This window comes from Triturus cristatus, chromosome 4_1 (genome assembly GCF_964204655.1).
Source record: "Triturus cristatus chromosome 4_1, aTriCri1.1, whole genome shotgun sequence".
Taxonomy (NCBI): domain Eukaryota; kingdom Metazoa; phylum Chordata; class Amphibia; order Caudata; family Salamandridae; genus Triturus; species Triturus cristatus.
In genome coordinates this window covers 608,808,982-608,828,084 of record NC_140585.1, presented here as the reverse complement: position 1 = coordinate 608,828,084, position 19,103 = coordinate 608,808,982, and the positions used below count along the sequence as shown (strand labels likewise).

At 39.0% G+C, this 19,103-nt stretch overlaps 1 protein-coding gene across 1 annotated transcript in view; it reads right to left on the bottom strand.

Moving 5' to 3' along the window:
* LOC146855282 (uncharacterized) overlaps positions 1–5,097 on the bottom strand; it is a 401,924-nt gene extending 396,827 nt beyond the window's left edge. Inside the window, exon 1 of the mRNA XM_085651108.1 lies at positions 4,993–5,097. Coding sequence (XP_085507234.1) covers positions 4,993–5,097 — 105 coding nt within the window. The remainder of the gene's footprint in view (positions 1–4,992) is intronic.
* Positions 5,098–19,103: the final 14,006 nt, after the last annotated feature.

Sequence of the window (19,103 nt, the reverse complement as noted above, 5' to 3'; positions counted from 1 at the left end):
AGGAATCATTCCTTCTGCTTCTTTTCTAAGTCTGTATTGTCTGGTTCTAGGAAATATTAGATCAGGATTAATCTTTATTTTGACTGCCTTTGCTCTTTTGATGAATCAAATCTCTTTTCCAGAAAAATCCCATACCTCATCTCAGGCAGTATATCTTAAATCCAGAGGCAGGTCTTTTAAGACTGGTAACAACTCAACTCTCAAATCTGATTAATTTATTTTGAACATAGAATCTATCTTGTACCTCAATTACAACACACGCCAGTGTATAATAAACCACACAATTCATTAAGCAAAGCAAGTCCCTTCCCAAAAATGACACAGGACTTGAACCATACAAAGTAAATTGGTGCCTCTTATCCATCTGCCAATTATAACTGGGACATCTGCTGTAGGTTGATTACCATTTGTTTATTATTGATCCCTACAACTAGGAGGGGTAAGTTTGGGACTTCCGCAGAATGAACTGCAGAATGGGTAGACCCAGCATCGATCAAAAATAAAGCGGGACACTATTTACTTCGGTGTCAATATAGGGGCCACTTTGGTCTATGAATAGGACTGCTCCAAGTATGCAATCCTTCTCTTCCCTCAGGCACTGCCAATGCAAGCTACTTAATTCCATCTCATCACTCAGAATCAATGGCTTCTACAGGTATCCTGCACTATATGGCATATTATTATTTGTGATTTGCTGCATCACTGGAGCTGTAGCTATTGGCATTGAAAAGAATTTCTTTCTCTACACATTGTGATAAAAATATTGCATATTCGTAACATCATATGATTTCTCTGTATTTGTTCTCCATTGCCTTGAACCCTGTTGGGATTCTGATGACATTTTCTTTTCCAGAGCCAAATCTTCCTGCAGAAGTGACAAACTGTATTCATTTTCTTCATTTCAACACTCATATTCACACAATTACATCTACTGCCACCTTACTGCCACCATGCATTTGCATCTGATTCATTCCATTCATTCCAGTTTGCCCTAAATTCATATTTGAACCCATTTGATTCAAAACCCTTTCTAAAACTGCTTAGTCTGGGCAATCGTCAGTTTTTCTTTAAGCTTTTTCTGTTACATCTCAAAACAGTCACTATTATTTTTTGGTAACATCAAGATATCATCTAAACCCTTTGTTTTCGAGCATCACCCACTCTGTTCAATGTAATTCCTTATTTCTGGCCTCAATCCATTCACAAAAGCGGACACAAAACCACTAACCCCATCTTTTTTGAGATTTTTGCCTACACTGTATTTCTTATAGATATGAATAAGTCTATCGTAAAAAGAATGCACTCTTTTACTCCAATTTATTTTCTTTTAAGGAACTAAGGGGCATATCAGCAACACCCGGCGATAATTACCGCTCAGCGCTCTTAGCGTGAGGAAAAATATCGCCGGGTAACATGGATTTTTATCGCTGAGATAGCGTGCTATTAGCAACGCTTATCTCCTCAGCGATAAAAATCCTCACGCTAACTGCCTAACGTGAGATTATCGCTGGAAACCCAGCTATAATCTCACGTAGTGTGGCGTTAGCTTGCTGATAGGGACTCACAAACTTAGCCAAGATATCCACCTTCCATAGGATATCATGGCTAAGTCAGTCCTGAAGCAGGCTTAAGGAAAGTAGCGATAACAGGGGTTATCGCTACTTTTCCTGCCGCTATGCTTCATAGCGTGGGGCTTGATGATAGGAGAAATGTCGCTTAGCGACATTTCTCCTGTCATGTTAGGTCAGGAACGCCCAGCTTTGCATCTCATTAGAGATGCAAAGCTGGGCGTTTGGAATCCCCACGCTAAAGCAAGGTTTCACGCGTTAGCGTGACCTTGCTAATTAGGCGATAAAATTATCGCCGCTTTTCGGCCGAAAACGGCCGCAAAAGCGGCGATAATTTTTTATCGCCAGCTTGTATATATGCCCCTAATTTTTTCAAATATTCATTCACATCCTTGTATTTGTCTTCTACCTCTGGAACAGGTGCATTATTAGGACAAATTCTACCTGATTCTTGTGTCGGCCATCCAATTACAGCCTTAAACTCTAACCACAAATCTCAAGAAACCACACTCTCAAATAATTAATTCAAATCTGTCCACACCATCTAAGAAATGTGTGTAAGTTTATGTATCTCATCATACCACTTTACTGGATTCTCTCAAAACATTGGAAAATTGTGTGTAAATGCATTTAAATCAGCTTGTGTCAATGGTACATATACAATATTACCTTCATGTACCTCTCGCTGAGGAAAATTCCAAAACTGTCTCTGTCCCAACACCTGAATCACTCGCAACTCTTCTAGCTTACCTTTGGCCCCTTTTGTTTGATTTTTTTCTGTCCCTTAATATTGGCTCTTAAAGTAATCAAGCCCATTTCCTTAATTTCGTCATGTGTCAAATCCATTTTGTAATTTCATTTCACATTTTTTCATTTTTATAATGTCAACCTCTAAATCATCAGCCAATTCTTCTATTTTATCATATGCTTCATTTGCACATCTGATTGCTTCTTTAATCAAATATCTAATTTCATCAGCTTTGTAAGTCAACACCTTTTCAAATTCACATTGCCTTGAAGTATCTCACCAAAGTCAATCTTTATAATGCCAAAGCTAATTTCTTTAGGAGTCTCCTTAATTACCACTGCTTTTACAGGTGTGGTGTCTTGAATCTGGATTTCAGATACTAGGTACTGCCGTCATCACTAACTTCTATTGGCGTACTTGGTATCACTTCAGTAGGAGCTTGCATCACTGTACTATCTCACCCAGTATCTGTATATAGTCTTATAGCAGTAGGAGTTGTGCCTGTTGCCCTGCCTGTGTATGAAGGAGTGTTACAGCAAACAAATGATGGACGGAATGCTGACAATGCAAACATTCTCCCCCAGTCAAAAGATCTGGGTTAAATCCATTGTTCTTTTGCCCACTATGCCACCCCAGTTTGGACCCAGCCATATGCAAATCAGTCTTGACCCTGTGCCCTATGGGAACAATCCAGAACGAACTGCCAGGCCAGGTCCTACCTGGACCGGAAACAATCATCCTGGGACCGTTTTCAGGGTATGTCACCCTTCTTCAGCCAGGATAGCTTGAATCCAGTGGCACAGTGAGCAAGGGACCCACGTCTGGGCATACCCATCCCACTTAGGGCGAAAAGTGTTCAGCAAACGAATGATGGACGGAATGCTGACAATGCAAACATTCTCCCCCAGTCAAAAGATCTGGGTTAAATCCATCGTTCTTTTGCCCATTACTCCACCCCAGTTTGGACCCAGCCATATGCAAATCAGTCTTGACCCTGGCCTGGCATTTCGGGCTGGACTGTTCCCACTGGGCGCAGGGTAAAGACTGATTTGCATATGGCTGGGTCCAAACTGGAATGGCATGGTGAGCAAAAAAACGATGGATTTAGGCCCAGATCTCTGTAGTGGGGAGAATGTATGTCATTGTTCTGCATATTGTCCATAAATTGTTCTTTTTGCATTTGTCACCCCGAGTGGGACGGGTATGTCCAGACCTGGGTCCCGTGCTCTCCATGCCACTGGAGTCAAGCTATCCTGGCTGATGAGGGCTGAAAGCCCGAAACCAGTCCTAGGATGCTTGTTTCCAGTCCAGGGAGGACCTGGCCTGGCAGTTCGGGCTGGACTGTTCCCATTGGGCGCTGGGTCAAGACTGATTTGCATATGGCTGGGTCCAAACTGGAATGGCATGGTGAGCAAAAAAACGATGGATTTAGGCCCAGATCTCTGTACTGAGGAGAATGTATGACATTGTTCTGCATTCTGTCCATCAATTGTTCTTTTTGCATTTGTCACCCTGAGTGGGACGGGTATGCCCAGACGTGGGTCCCGTGTTCTCCATGCCACTGGAGCCCAGCTGTCCTGGCTGATGAGAGCTGAAAGCCCGAAACCGGTCCTAGGATGCTTGTTTCCAGTCCAGCGAGGATCCTGGCCTGGCAGTTCGGGCTGGACTGTTCCCACTGGGCGCAGGGTAAAGACTGATTTGCATATGGCTGGGTCCAAACTGGAATGGCATGGTGAGCAAAAAAACGATGGATTTAGGCCCAGATCTCTGTACTGGGGAGAATGTATGACATTGTTCTGCATATTGTCCATTAAGTGTTCTTTTTGTATTTGTCACCCCGAGTGGGACGGGTATGTCCAGACCTGGGTCCCGTGCTCTCCATGCCACTGGAGTCAAGCTATCCTGGCTGATGAGGGCTGAAAGCCCGAAACCAGTCCTAGGATGCTTGTTTCCAGTCCAGGGAGGACCTGGCCTGGCAGTTCGAGCTGGACTGTTCCCATTGGGCGCAAGGTCAAGACTGATTTGCATATGGCTGGGTCCAAACTGGAATGGCATGGTGAGCAAAAAAACGATGGATTTAGGCCCAGATCTCTGTACTGGGGGGAATGTATGACATTGTTCTGCATTCTGTCCATCAATTGTTCTTTTTGCATTTGTCACCCCGAGTGGGACGGGTATGCCCAGACGTGGGTCTTGTGATCTCCATGCCACTGGAGTCAAGCTATCCTGGCTGATGAGGGCTGAAAGCCCGAAACCGGTCCTAGGATGCTTGTTTCCAGTCCAGGGAGGACCTGGCCTGGCAGTTCGGGCTGGACTGTTCCCATTGGGTGCAGGGTCAAGACAGATTTGCATATGGCTGGGTCCAAACTGGAATGGCATGGTGAGCAAAAAAACGATGGATTTAGGTCCAGCTCTCTGTACTGGGGAGAATTTATGACATTGTTCTGCATTCTGTCGATCAATTGTTCTTTTTGCATGTGTATGAAGGAGTTCTAAAATGTAAAAGCTCATTTATAAATTTATCATCATCAGAATCATCTGCTTGTTTTTCTTTTCTTGCCTTTGTCATTATTTTCAGTAGTTGTAGCAGAGAATATCTTTACACATTCAATCATAGCCTTCCTTCAGCTCTTTTCCTGCAGATCCATTTTGCTCTCAAGCCAATGCATAAATTACCTGCTTTTCTGCCTTCTTTCTCTCTTTCTCTGTCACCACACCATCTCTTTTATTAAACGCCTCAAACTGTGTAGTAGGTCCAAGTATCGGCTTCATGTCATACATGGTTTATCTTAAGAAATCTGGGGTCAGAATGTCCAATGTCCAATGCCCAAGAGCCGTTTGCCCCTGGGAAAATGCATTTTCAAATGTACAAACTCTATTTTTGAGTCAGTAAACTATCACTGACTCGCAAAGTAGGGTTTGCGAGTCATAGTAGTAAGGGGCATGCCAAGGGCATCCCTTCCTCATAGCGAGTCGCACTGGTCTGTGGGAACTGTAAATACAATCGTAAAACATTCTCAGTTTACCACCAATTTCAAATTGGTGGCAAGCCATGCGCAAACAAGAAGGGATCCCAAGAGACCCCTTACCCTTTGAGAATGGGGGCGCCAAAAACGATTCAGAGTAGGCAGTGGTCCCAAGGACCACCGCCTGCTCTGAAAAAATGAAAAGAAAACTTTTATTTTTTATTTTTGAAAAGCATTTTGTTTTCCTTTAAGGAAAGCGGACTGCATTTCATTAAAAAAAGAAATGCTTTATTTAAAAGCAGTCACGGACATGGTGGTCTGCTATCTCCAGCAGGCCACCATCCCTGTGGGTGCTGGCCATTACCAATGGGTCGCAAACTGTGACTTGCCTCATAAATATAAATTAGACAGGTCCCTTGCAACCCATTTGGGAGATGCAAACAGTGTCTCGGATATTGTTGACTCTGAAATCCAGGTACACATATAGTACCCAATCTCCTTCATCATTTCATAAGCTAGCATTCTATCGGGTAGCAATTTCTGACCCTCACTAGGTACCATTCTACCCTTAGGGTTTTCGAACAAACTTCCCATTATTTCTACTTTAAAAAACTCCAAAAATCAACTCAAAACCATAGCAAACAACCTAGAGACAAGCAAACAATCAAAGCATGCCTCTGTCAAAGGTCAACCTATCACAGAGCAGCTTTGTCAGTAACTAACCAATCAGAGCACTGCTTTGTGTTGACAAATCAGCAACCCCAACTCTCTGTCTGACCAACCAATCACATCATGACTAATTCGTGAACAAGAAAACAATTGCACAACCTCTTTAAAATGAATTAACTAAACAAACCCTTGTCTGTTTGACTAAAATAAGAAACAAAAGCATGTATAAACAACAATTCACACTAGGTAGATTCCCGTCCAGCGGTAATCCACATTAGTCAGTGAGCTCGCTCCCTTGCACTCACCAACTCAAAATAAACACACAACCTATAAAGGGAAATTTCATTAGTTCAGAATCATCATCAATGTGTAAGTGGAGCCTCGCTCTACACACCACAATTAAAGCCATGTAAAACTAGTATATTTTGAAATCTTGGATTTCGATGAATCCAATAACCAAACCAACCAAAAAAACTTAAAATAGTCTTCAAAGGTGTTTACAATTATAACTAATACATCAGCACAAGACTGATAATTACACCAATAGAACCCACAATTGTCATTGCATAACCAAACAGCTCACAACAGAAACAGAAATCAATTCCTCAAGCACGCACAACAACATACAACTAAATACATCAATTCCCCCTAGTCATAATTACACTACAGATCATTCAGAAGTACTCAGCAAATCTCTTCTCCAAAGTCTTTGCAACACCAGATGTAATTAAAGTCTCAAAATTCAATCACGGTAACAATTTGGGACTATTATAGTGATTGCGAATAATACAGAAGTGCTCTTAAGCAACCATCCTCTGCTACCTTTTTTGAGGGAGCTGAACCCCAATATTTACCAACACCACAATATTTAGATCACTCCACAATTGACATTCAGCAGCTCTACTCCACAAATCTTGATCTAGATAATAAGAGTCAACATCCTTTTTAACATCAGGCCATGCAAATAGCAAAGTCATTTAATAAATGATTGGGTCCACTCAGTAACTGAGTTTGAGTATGAATAAAAATTTAAAAGATTTATGATAAAATCTCAAAATAGGCAAAACAGAGAATAGGAATGCAATGCTGTGAAAGTACAACTACAAAATGCATAGTCAGAATTCATGAATAATTCTAAATCCTGATACGCAGCAAATAGTCATAAAGACAGGATCTCTAATAAATTTGGACATCTATTAATCATTGGACAGAGTCCTGTGAGATAAACAAAAGGTTTTCACATTTTGACTGTCAGATTCAAAAGGAACACCAACAGTGTGTTTAGGGGTAAAGGAAAAGTCTCAACATTCCGCCCCAAAACCAGGGGTTTTCATAAACATTTTACACTTAGGCAATAAGCTAAAACTGCAAACATACATTGGACAAATCAGAATCACAATTTTCATAGAAACTATTATAGCACTAACCCCTTTCTAAGGCTGAGAAAATCTTCCATTAGCTTACACAGCAACAGCTGGTGTATGCTAGCAAACCTACATCAGAACTTCCAGCGGAAGTATCCTTTACAAATTTACATTGTGAACATGATGAAAAGTTTCAATAAAAATACATGGTCTCCAAATTAAAATAACCAATTACGTCACAGTGTCTCATGCTCCGAAATCTCTCGGGAGAGAAGACACACAGGGGGACATTGATTGGTAGGAGTAAAGAGATTACCAAATAGCGATTTTGGGGGAATCAATATTTGGTACCAGTTATTTCTGGTTCTTATATCCTAATTAGAGATTCGCAGAGGGTCTCAAATATACCTCTTCAATATTGAATATAAATGAGGTAGGTCACAATTTGTGACCCACTAGGATCCACTGCCATTACAGGGATGGTGGCCTCCTGGGGTCAGTAGACCACCATATCTGTGATTGATTTAAATAAAGCAATCTTTTTTTAATGTAGTTCATTTTCCTTAAATAAAAATGGTATATGTTTAAAAAAACGAATGAAACATTTCATCTTTACTTTTTAAGAATAGGCAGTGGTTTGAAGCAAAAAAGGTTTTTTGAATATTCTCAAAGGAGAAGGTGTCCCAAGGGGACGCCTTCCCATTTGAAAAAGAGTGAACATCCACTTTGAGTTGGTGGTAAAGAATACACGTTTTGCTACTGGATTTCTGGTTCCCTATTCGAGGAAGGAACAGGCCCCTTCCAAATAAGCAATTCTATTTTTGGCTGCAAACCCAAACTGCGATTTGCTAGAATTGCAGTTTGGTGTTTGTACACTTGAAAAAGCATTTTTTCTGTCGTAAACGGCCCCCTTCTGCAATACAGGCCATTTTTGACCGAACAAATGCTTTATATATCGGGCCCTACATTCAATATAAAAATCATTAGTATTCAAGAATAATTTGTCACCCAGATTTGGGCATTTAAGGAAAGGTTTTAACAACCTCCACTCACTGATTATTTTCTAATAATCACTAAACCCCATTATTAAACTTTATTAATCACTCATCATTCCGCAGATTTCATCATCCTTGGTTTCTTTGAATGTTCCTCAACTATCTTTTACTGGTTGTAGATATGAGCCTTGAAACTTTCCAGTTCCATTCCTATATTTTTTTTTCTCTTTGTCGACATACATTTACCTTTTCCTTTGTTTTTGTATCGACTAATCATACGCTCAGAAAATGTTAGCAAAAGAAATAGAACAATTGCACAAATCATTATGATTATTACAGGAGTCATTATAGTCTGAAAAACACTTGTGCATTACCTAACCACTCTCGAACCTTACTAAAATTATTTTCTAATTCACTAAACCATGAATCAACATTTTCCCATAAACCAGATTCCTCAAAAGACTATGGGGCTCATTTACAAGCCCCTTGTGCAACAGGTGCATCACTTTTTTTTAACTCATTGGCAGTGCAGTGAGCTGGCCCATATTTTTAATTCCACGCAAAGTCACCCTGCGTGGCATTTCATGTCATGGCCTTGTAAATATGGCCTACTTTCAGGCATCCTTTTGCGTAAAAGGGGTGTGCCATGGGTGTTGCTGGGGGTATTCCCATGCATCACCCATGGATTACGCTGCATTCCCAGATTTACAACATTTCGTAAACCTGGGAATGCATCAGAATCCTATTCCTCCCCAGGGGAGGTGTAAGAAGGTGCAATGAGGAGAAATACTTTTATTTCTCCTCGTTTTTTCCTCTTCCAATGCATGCTGCAGAATAGAAAGAGGAAAACACCATCAATAATTGTTTTTATGCAGGAATGTGTCCCTTCCTGCACAAAAACAATCATCCCAGTGACACAGGCACCCTTGCACCATGGTGGGGTCAGCTCGGTGCAACAAAATGGCTTGTGAAACTGCACTGTCATTTGTTGTAAATAAGGCCCTTAATCTCATGCAGGAGGTTAGTTAAATTAGTAATAAAAGAATCAGTATGCCTCCTCTATTGTCAGGAATAAACATAAACACATCTTAGCCTTTATACCCTTGCAGACTCTTCCCACTTTTGCCAAAATAATATTTAAAGCAATACAATTTTGTATTACCAGAGCCCTAACATTTACCATTTCCACATTCACTAACTTAAATGGCCCTGCTGTATCTACTACAAGTCTATCTACCACTGTAGACAAATGTCTCATTTTCACATCATTCATTGCCACACCCTCAGAAGGAATAATGGCACCTAATATATATAAAATCACATGACCAAAACTATCTCCTCAAGCTATGTTCATCATCCAATTCATTCATAGGATAAACTCTAGGAAATACCATGGCTAAAACAAACCAACCCACTTCCTCAGCAAATTAAAATAAGCACTGGTAAATTCCTTTCAAAATAGGTTCCCCACCAAGTAAATAATGTCCACTAACTTCATTGTTTCTCTCACGTCCACTCTTTCCTACTATTTCTACCTTACCTCTCTTCGAGGAGCTACGTCTTACCTCTCTTTTCCTGTTCCATTCTCAATTTAGACAATCTAACCTGACAATCTAAATTCCTCTTTCTCCCTTATTTCTTCCAACACAATGCTCTGTTCTTCCCACTTTCCCACAAGAATTTACACCTCTCTCCTTGTATTCTCTACTGAAATGATGCTCTTCTCTACTCAAGACATCCATAACTTTGAACAGTGTTAGTATTATACGTGTTTTGTGCAATCACTCTCAAAAAATGACCATGCTTAATATTTTTATCTTCTCTGATAAGCAAAGCATCTTAAGACAAATTACAATCAGTCAAGTAAGGAAAAAACCCTAATCATGATTAAAACATAAAGTAAATACTACAGATTAATGAATATGAAATCGGAACATGCATATAAGTAGATCTCTCTCCAGCAGAGTTAGGAAGATAAGCGCAAACATTGCACCCACAAACCTTCATTATTTCTACATTTCCTCTAATCATTTTAGTATACATCTTATCGTTAAATACACAAATTAAATATTCTCTATGCGTGATACATCATGTTTTAGTTCACGTCTTTTGGTAGTGATTTTAACATTAGCATTATTAATACTATCTGAAACATATGCCACAGGAGTAACAAAGCACAACAGTCCTACTAAAACTACTAATAGACTATCAGTGTTATGAACCCAACAATTTTACGGCATCTGCTGTATTCCATTTTCTACTGAGACAAAAATTATTTTATCGTGGTAAAATCCAAATAATCAATAAATATTTTCTTTCTTCTTATTTTGTTAAAACAATAATCAAATCAAAAATTCAAAATAATCTCAGTTAAAGTTCACTTTCAAATTTGTTTCAGGTTTCAGTTCTCTTTGTTCAACAACAGTCTCAAAAATGTTATTTCAAAGGTCTCTCAAGCTCAAGGTGGTACCTCTCCTGACTCAAACTCACTCTCTGATTAATTGATTAAACTTGTACTGACACTGATTCACAAAAGTATAGTCATTCAACTCAGTTTAATCTTTTTCTTCAGAAACTGTAGCATAATACACTCAACCAGGTGAAGCATATTTTTGATTTGGAACTCTCTTGCTTAATGATCTTTTGGCAACTGATGATTCACTTCCATTAGTCTCATTATCTGTCTCTCAAGTTTCTTTTCTATCTCACTGTATTTTCTTTTGCAATTTCTCTATCTTGCAATACCTTCCTCTAGTCTGTTTCACTCAGCAGCAGTCCTTGTTAGAGATTTTTAACTCCAGAAGAATCTTTGTGTTGAGATCAGACTCGAACTTGGACTCTTTTTCTGCTCCATTCACAATGAACTTCTTGTTCCCTTTGAAGGTCTTTGTAACTGTAATCTTCAACTGCAACTTTTCAATACTTGTATCAGAGACTACTTCTTCTTGCTACCACTCATGCTTTTTGTCTTTGGCCCTGAACAGCTCATCACTCTGATCTTTGTTTTAAAACTGGACTTCAGGAATTTAAGGTACTCTTTCAGAATTTTCATTAACCTGAAACTTCACTCATTCAGTTTACCTATGCTCTCTGTCTTCACCAATTTCATAGTTTTCAATATCTTCACTCCCCTCTGGATTTAAGTTACAAACTTAAGCTTGACTTTGAGTGTGACTTTGGACTCCTGTGTGTGTGCCCTTCTCTGGACCATTCAACTAACCCACTGCTTCAGCTCTTTTTGTGTGAGCAGTGTGGATCCATTGTGGTACACCTGCACACTTCACAGCAGTATTTGTCATCAGGATCACCTGGAATGGCCCTTTACAGCGCTTTTCCAAATTCCACTTGCGGCCTTGTTTTTTGATTACAATCTAATCACCAGGTTCAATCCATGACATGGAATATTCATATATTCTTCTGTTGCCACATTTAGGTGATGAGAGACAGATTTAACCATATCAGCCAGACCATTGCAATAATCTAGCACAATGTCATCAGTTATTAAATCTAGTATAGCTCAAGGAACGTATGCAAGCCTCCCTGCTCTACCCATGATCATCTCATTGGGTGTAACACCAGTCTTTCTGTCAAAAGTATATCTCATGCTCATCAAAACAAGGGGAAGGGCATAAGGCCACTTTGAACCAGTAGAAGCACAAACCTTTTCTAACTTGTTCTTAAGAGTTCCATTTGCTCTTTCCACAGCACCAGACTAGTGTGGCAGATAACTACAATTACATTTCTGATTGATTTTGAATGATGTACAAATTATTTGCAAAACTTAATTTCTGAAATGCATCTCATGGTCAGTTGCAATAGAAGTTGAAAGAACAAATCACTGTATCAACTCCCTCAACAACAGATGGGCTACTTTAAGACTGTCTGCTCTCCTTATGGGAAATGCTGCCAACCAGTTAGAAAACAAGCAGATCATTACTAAGATGCACTTCAAACCATTACAATTTGGTATCTCAATAAAATCCAATTAGAGCCTTGTAAATGAGCCTTTTGATTTTCCAATATGATTCATAACAGTAACTGTTCTCTTGCTTTAATTATTCAAATGTCACACCAAATATCTGTTGCAAACATCTCCAGCAACTTTCAAAATCCGGTATTTCCCCAATAATTTTTGAAAATCCCAACTAGACTATCTCTACCTGAATGCGTCCGGTTATTCAAATATTTACACATAGGATATAACACTGAACCAGGTAGCACATATGCATGTTCTGCATTTACATACAAACCCTGATAATTCTTTTTGTAGCCCAAACTCTTCCATTTTCTTTTCTCTTTCTCTGTGGCATCTTCCTGCAAATCTCTTAGTTCACTCAAAAAAGTCTGTATTGCCTCAATAAAGAATCAACTTGCATTTTCCACATGTTGCACTGAATCAGTTTCACTCTCCTGCACAATTGTGTCATCCTGTAATGCACAATACTTTGCCGCTTGGTCAGCATACTTGTTTCCAGGCTTAACCATGTCCTTTCTAGCTTTCTGAACTATGCACTTCACAACTGCAATTTTCTTTTGTTTCTGTATAGCTTTCAACAAATCCAATATGTAATAAATACTATTTTAGAGGAGCTCCAGAGGATTTCATAAAACCCCTTTGTAAGCATAGCTGTTTATAGTCATGGCCAACTCCAAAATTACACTGGCTGGCAGTATGAATCAATTTTCTGACAGGCTCTTGTTAAAGCAACTAATTCTGCCACTTGTGCTGAAGAACATTTGACAGAGAGGATGTGTCGAGTTTCTCAGAAATGGGGCATACTGCATCGGCACTCTGAATGCTACATATTGGTATCTTAAACAGGAATAATCAGCAAAACATATCAGATCAGCCACTTCTAAAGGTGTTTCTTTAATATCTGGTATTGGTTTTGCACATAACTCAGTCGATTTCAAACAATCATGATTTGACTCCATATTCATTTTCCCTGTCATCACAACTCCTGCCTGAAGTATGAAAAAGTTTGTTATATGCTGCATTCTCAGCCCCGTCAAAAGGATTTTGACTGAATGTGGAACATATACACATAAAGTATGGCTTATCACAGTCCTATCACTTTGTTCAATGGCAATCCAAACAGCTGCAACCAATTTTAAACAACCTGAAAAAATTACATCTACTGGATCCAATGCAGCAGAAGGATATGCCACTGGGCTTCATATTTTGTGTCAGAATCAAAAGTGCACAACCATTTCTCTCATGATAGAACAGAAACAAACATAACATTTTAATTAGGCATCCCAAGTGCAGGCACTTGACACTAATTATCTTTGAGTTTATTAAATACATCAATGCATTTATCATCAAATTGTATTGGATCTTGGACATCACTGCATGTCAACCTTACTGAAGGCTATGCATTCAAAGAAACAGCAGTAGCAACAATTCTAATAAACATCTGAACCGCCCTCTGGGAGGTTGGCTGAACTTCAGAATTCACAGTCCCTTCACTTTGTTCAATGGCAATGCAAACAGCTGTAACCAATTTAAAACAACCTATAAGACTTACAGCTACTGGATTCAATACAGCAGAAATATATGCCACTGGGTGCATTAAACCTCAATGTTTTTGTGTAAGAATAGAAAGTGCACAACCATTTCTGTCATGCAAGAACAGAAAAAATGTCAACTTGTAATTAGGCATCCCAAGTGTGGGCACATAGCACTCTCTTTCTGTTTTTAAATGCATCAATGCATTTATTGCTAACTGCTACTGAATCTTGGACAACACTGCATGTAACATTTAGCAAAGGCTTTGCAATCAAGAAAACAAGAGTACCCAACAATTCCAAGAAACATAGAACTGGGTAGTCAGCTGAATTTCAGAATTGGCAGAAACGCATTCTTATGATACTTTCCTCTGACCTTTTTCAACATGGTGCCCCAGATAAATTACTTCCTTTTTACAATACTGCATTTTAGTAGAGGAAACCTTATGTCCATTTTTCAGCTAGATGTTTTAACAAGGCAATTGTATCCAGCTTACAGTCCTCTTTTGTCTTGGATGTGATCAGTAGGTCATCATTATATTGCACCATTTATTGAATTATATGGCAACTTTAAATTCTAAACTCTCCAGATATTTCTTCAGAATTTGATGAGAAATGGCATCACATTCCATATGCCTTTTTGGGATCGTACACCACTAGAGAACTTAATTAAAAAATTGGAACTCAAAAAGGAACTGCGATTCCTCATGCAAAGGAATTGAGAAGAACAATTGCCAGAAGTCAATTACTGAATACCATTCTGCTTCTGATGGAATCTGAAACAAAATCAGTGCTGGAATCGGTACCACTGGACAACATGGAACAACAATCTTATTAATCTGGTGGAGATCCTGCACAATTCTCCACTTGCCATTCAGCTTTTTAATTCCTTCACAGGAATGTTACAAAGACTATCAAGTACCTCCTGGAGGATTCCCTGCTAAATCATCTTCTCAATCACTGGCTTTATCCTATCTTCCGGCTTTTTTATAAGTCTGTACTAACTCATTCCGGGAAATATTGCATCTTCTTTGTTGACTGGCTTTGCTCTTTAGATTAACCCAATCTCTGTTCCAAAAAATCTCAAACCTCATCTCTGCAGTATATCTTACATTTAGAGACAGGTCTTCCTCTTTTAAAACTGGTGAAAACTCAACTCTTACATCTGATGAATTTATTTTGAAACATAGAATCCTCGCCTGGTGTGCAATAAATCACACAAATTCATTTTACAAATCAAGGGGCATATGTATGAAGCCCATTTCCCGTTCGCAAACGGGCCGATTCTCAGAATCGGCCTGTTTACGAATGGGAAAAAGTATTTTGGGATGTATCATCCCAAAAGGCCCTCGCAAAATAGGGAATCGAAAAATGTGCGATTCCCTATTTTGCAAATGCATTTAAGGAATCGCAAATTGCGATGCCTTAAATGCGATGTAGAAAGCACCCAAGTTGTGCTATTTCTCCTTAAGAAATCGTAAATTACCACCAACTTCACGTTGGTGGTAATTTGCGACTTCTTTCTTTTGTGACTTTTTGGCATTTTTCAAAGTGCCCTGTGGAGTGCATACATGGGCATGTATGTGCGCCACATATGCACACATGGTCATTTCAGGTGTGCAACAGGGTGTCCTTATGACACCTTTGCACCCTTGAAATTGCATTCGTAATTTGCGAGTACCTAATGGATACTCGCAAATTGCGAATGTCTTCCCATTCATGAATGGGAAGGTATTGCTTAATTGCGATTCGCAATTTGCGAGTCGCAATTAAGGAATGCCAAGGAATCACTAAATATTTGCAAAATTTTTAATACATCCCGTTTTGCGATTCTCACATAGCGATTCTCTAAAAATCGCTATTTGTGAATCGCAGTAACAGTATTTGATACTTATGCCCCTCTGTCCCTTACCGACAAGTTCACAGAACTTGAATCAAACAAAATATATTGGTGCCCATTCACTGTTTGGTCAATTTTAATGAGGACATCTGCTGTAACTTGATTACCATTTGTTTATAAATGATCCCTACAACTTGGACTTCTCTTCCAGAGCGGAATAGGTTTGTGACTTCCAAATAAGGTACTGTAGAACTGGCAGCCCTCTGTATCAATCAAACGTAAAAAGGGATGGGCATTAACTTCTCTGTCAACATATGGGCCAGATTGGGATACCTCCTATACAGCTCCAAGTACCCTCCTACTCCCTCAGGCACCGTCATTGTGACCTACTCACTGCCAACTCATCACTCAGAATCAATGATTCTACTAGTACCCTGCACTATATGGACTGTAATTAGTCATGTTTTGCTGCATCACTGGAGCTATGGGCATCGAAATTCAAAATGATGTCTGACCCTACACATTCTTTTCTGAAGTTTGCATATTCAGAACCATTCTTTTACTTCTCTGCATTTCTTCTTCATTCCATTGAATCCTGTCAGAATTCTGACATTCCCTCTCCCACTGCCCAATTCTCATGCAGAAGTGACAAGCTGTATTCTTTTTCATAATTTAAACACTCATATTCACATTATCACCACCATGCATTTGTATCTGAATCATTCATTTTATTATAGTTTGCAGAAAATTCATGTTTGAACCCATTTGCTTTGTCAGGACAATGATCAGATTTTCTTTCAGCATTTTCTACTTCAACTCAAAATAATCACTACTATTTTTTACTAACTTCAATATTTTATCTATAGTCTTTGTCTGCAGCACAACTCACTCTCTTGAACGTGATTACTTATTTCTGGCCTCAACCCATTCATGAAAGCTGACACATAACCACTAAGCCTGTCTGTTTTGGGATTTTTGAACCAGCTGTGTCTCTTATAGATATGCATAAGCCTTTTGTAAAAAGAATGCACAGACTATTTTGGCTCCTGTGAAGTTTTCAAAATTGTATGCCAATTTATATCCTTTTCAGGTACTCATTTTTTCAAATACTCAGTCACACCCTTGTATTTGTCTGCTACCTCTCCAGCAGATGTGGTATTAAGACCAATTCTATCTGATTCTTGTGTTGGCCATCCAATTACAGTCTTACACTCTGACCACAAATCTCCACATACCACAATCTCAAATAATGCATACAAGTTCCTCCACAACATCGGAGAAATGTGTGTAAGTTTATGTATCTCATTATACGACTTTACTGGATCCTCTTGCATCATTGTAAAAGTGTGTTCAAACGCATATAAATCAGCTGGTGTCCAGGACATATGTACAAGATTCCCTCTATGTACCTCTGTCAGAGGTAATTCCAAAACTGTCATTTATCTGTCCCTTTCTTCCATCCCACTCAATAGTTCTTCAAAGTACTCTAATCCCTTGTTTTCTCAATCAAATCATTAATCTGGGCTCATAAGAAAATCAAGCCCATTTCCTTAGTTTCAGCATAGGTAAAATCCATTTTATAATTGTGTTTCACATTTTTCATTTTGAAAATTTCAACCTCTCAATTTATCGGCCAATTCTTCGAATTGATCATGTGCTTCATTAGTACATCTGACTGCTTCTTTAATCAGATAGCTCATTTCATCAGCATTGTAAGCATGAAGCATCTCACTATATTCAATCTTTAAAATGCCAATGCTAATTTCCATAGGAGGTTCCTCACCTATATCCCTACTCGTACTACATACTGCTTCCATCGCTAACTCTGTTGGTGTACGTGGTATCACTCCAGTAGGAGCTTGCACCACTGTACTATCGCCCCCAGAATCTGTATCTAGTCCTAAAGCAGTAGGAGTTGTGCCTTTTTCCTTGTCTGTATATGGAGGAGGTCTAGATTTTAAAAGCTCATTAATACATGTATCATCATCATAAGAATCAGCCACTTGTTTTTCTTTTCTATTCAACTGGTCTTTGTCATTATTTACAGTATCAATCAATCAATCAAAATAACATTATTTGATCTTAAACATTAAGATCATAAAAGCGCAATAAATCATAAAATACATATTTAGAGTTACATTCCCATCACATTTGAGTAAAACACAAAGTAAAACACAGATAGAAACCATATTAAAACTTTACATAAAACACTAGGTTAAAAGATACTGAGGTCATTCATTATAAAGTAAAATATGCAAAGCAGTAAAAAAAACTGGTTGGATTGCAGACAACGGGCCAATTCATCTACCATCTGCTGAAGCCGACTAAATGCAAATGATACCAGATAAGAAAGAACTCGAGGTAAAGGGGCACCCAGTAAAAGCGTACTAAATTCATACTAGCGATAATATAAAGTGCAGAGCAGTGTCGCAATCAATTAAAGTGCAAGTTATGAGCTGAACACTCTCCATTTTGATAAAACCAGGCATATATAGGATGCGACAGAGACATTTACATAAGGGTCAGGGAGCGTTTGGAGAAAGGACAGCGCTGGGCGACATTGTACAAAATTCTATTGAAAAAACAATGGGCGAATATACTTTTTCCGTACACAGGAATACAATTTACAGAAAAATTTAAAATGAAGATTAGATCTGGTGGAGGTGCCATCATAGGGGAAAACTGGGAGTTTGTTGATTGAATACGTCCCTGATGGAAAGCCCAGCATGCAAGGGATAAGATTTAATCTGAATCTAAACCATACATACCAGTGTCGGGCGTTTGTTACAGAAGCCAGATTTGAGTTTGCTTCCCCAAGGTCAAGTGGAAGACCCAAATATAATGCCACCATAGTTTTATTACAATTTAGTGCATACCTTTAATTATCCCTATACCCTTTCGAGCGAGATTTGATTTCGGCTTTTGAGGTATTCAAACAGGTGAGAGGGTCATAGAATAAAGATTCAAAGCCCAAGGTTGACAGGGTATTCTTTACATATCGCAGCCATGGAACCTGGTGCGCCTTGTCAAGACATAGACAGTCTCCAATAATATTTTGAGTATGTCCCACTGCATACCTGGTCCAGATTGAGTGCCAAAGTAGGACAGGGGCTCTAAATATTAAATCAGACATAAATGGGACGTGCAGATATTGGTGCATAATATAATTTGAAAAACCTTTCTGGAGAGATAAGAAACCATCTTCTTTCTGCTGTAATACCTCAGTTTTGGTTATGCCCCAAATCCCTGCCCTATACGTAGCTGAAGCGATAGCTTTACCACAGTAAATCTTTTTGATTGGTTCCAAAGGCTTTCTGCCCAGATTTTTTGAGAACGAACATATAGCCATAGCGCTCTTCTCTAATGCATTACATCTGTTCTCTATCATGTTTGTCCAAGACCCTGAACTATTAAAAAGTACACCCAAATATAAAAAGGTCTTAGT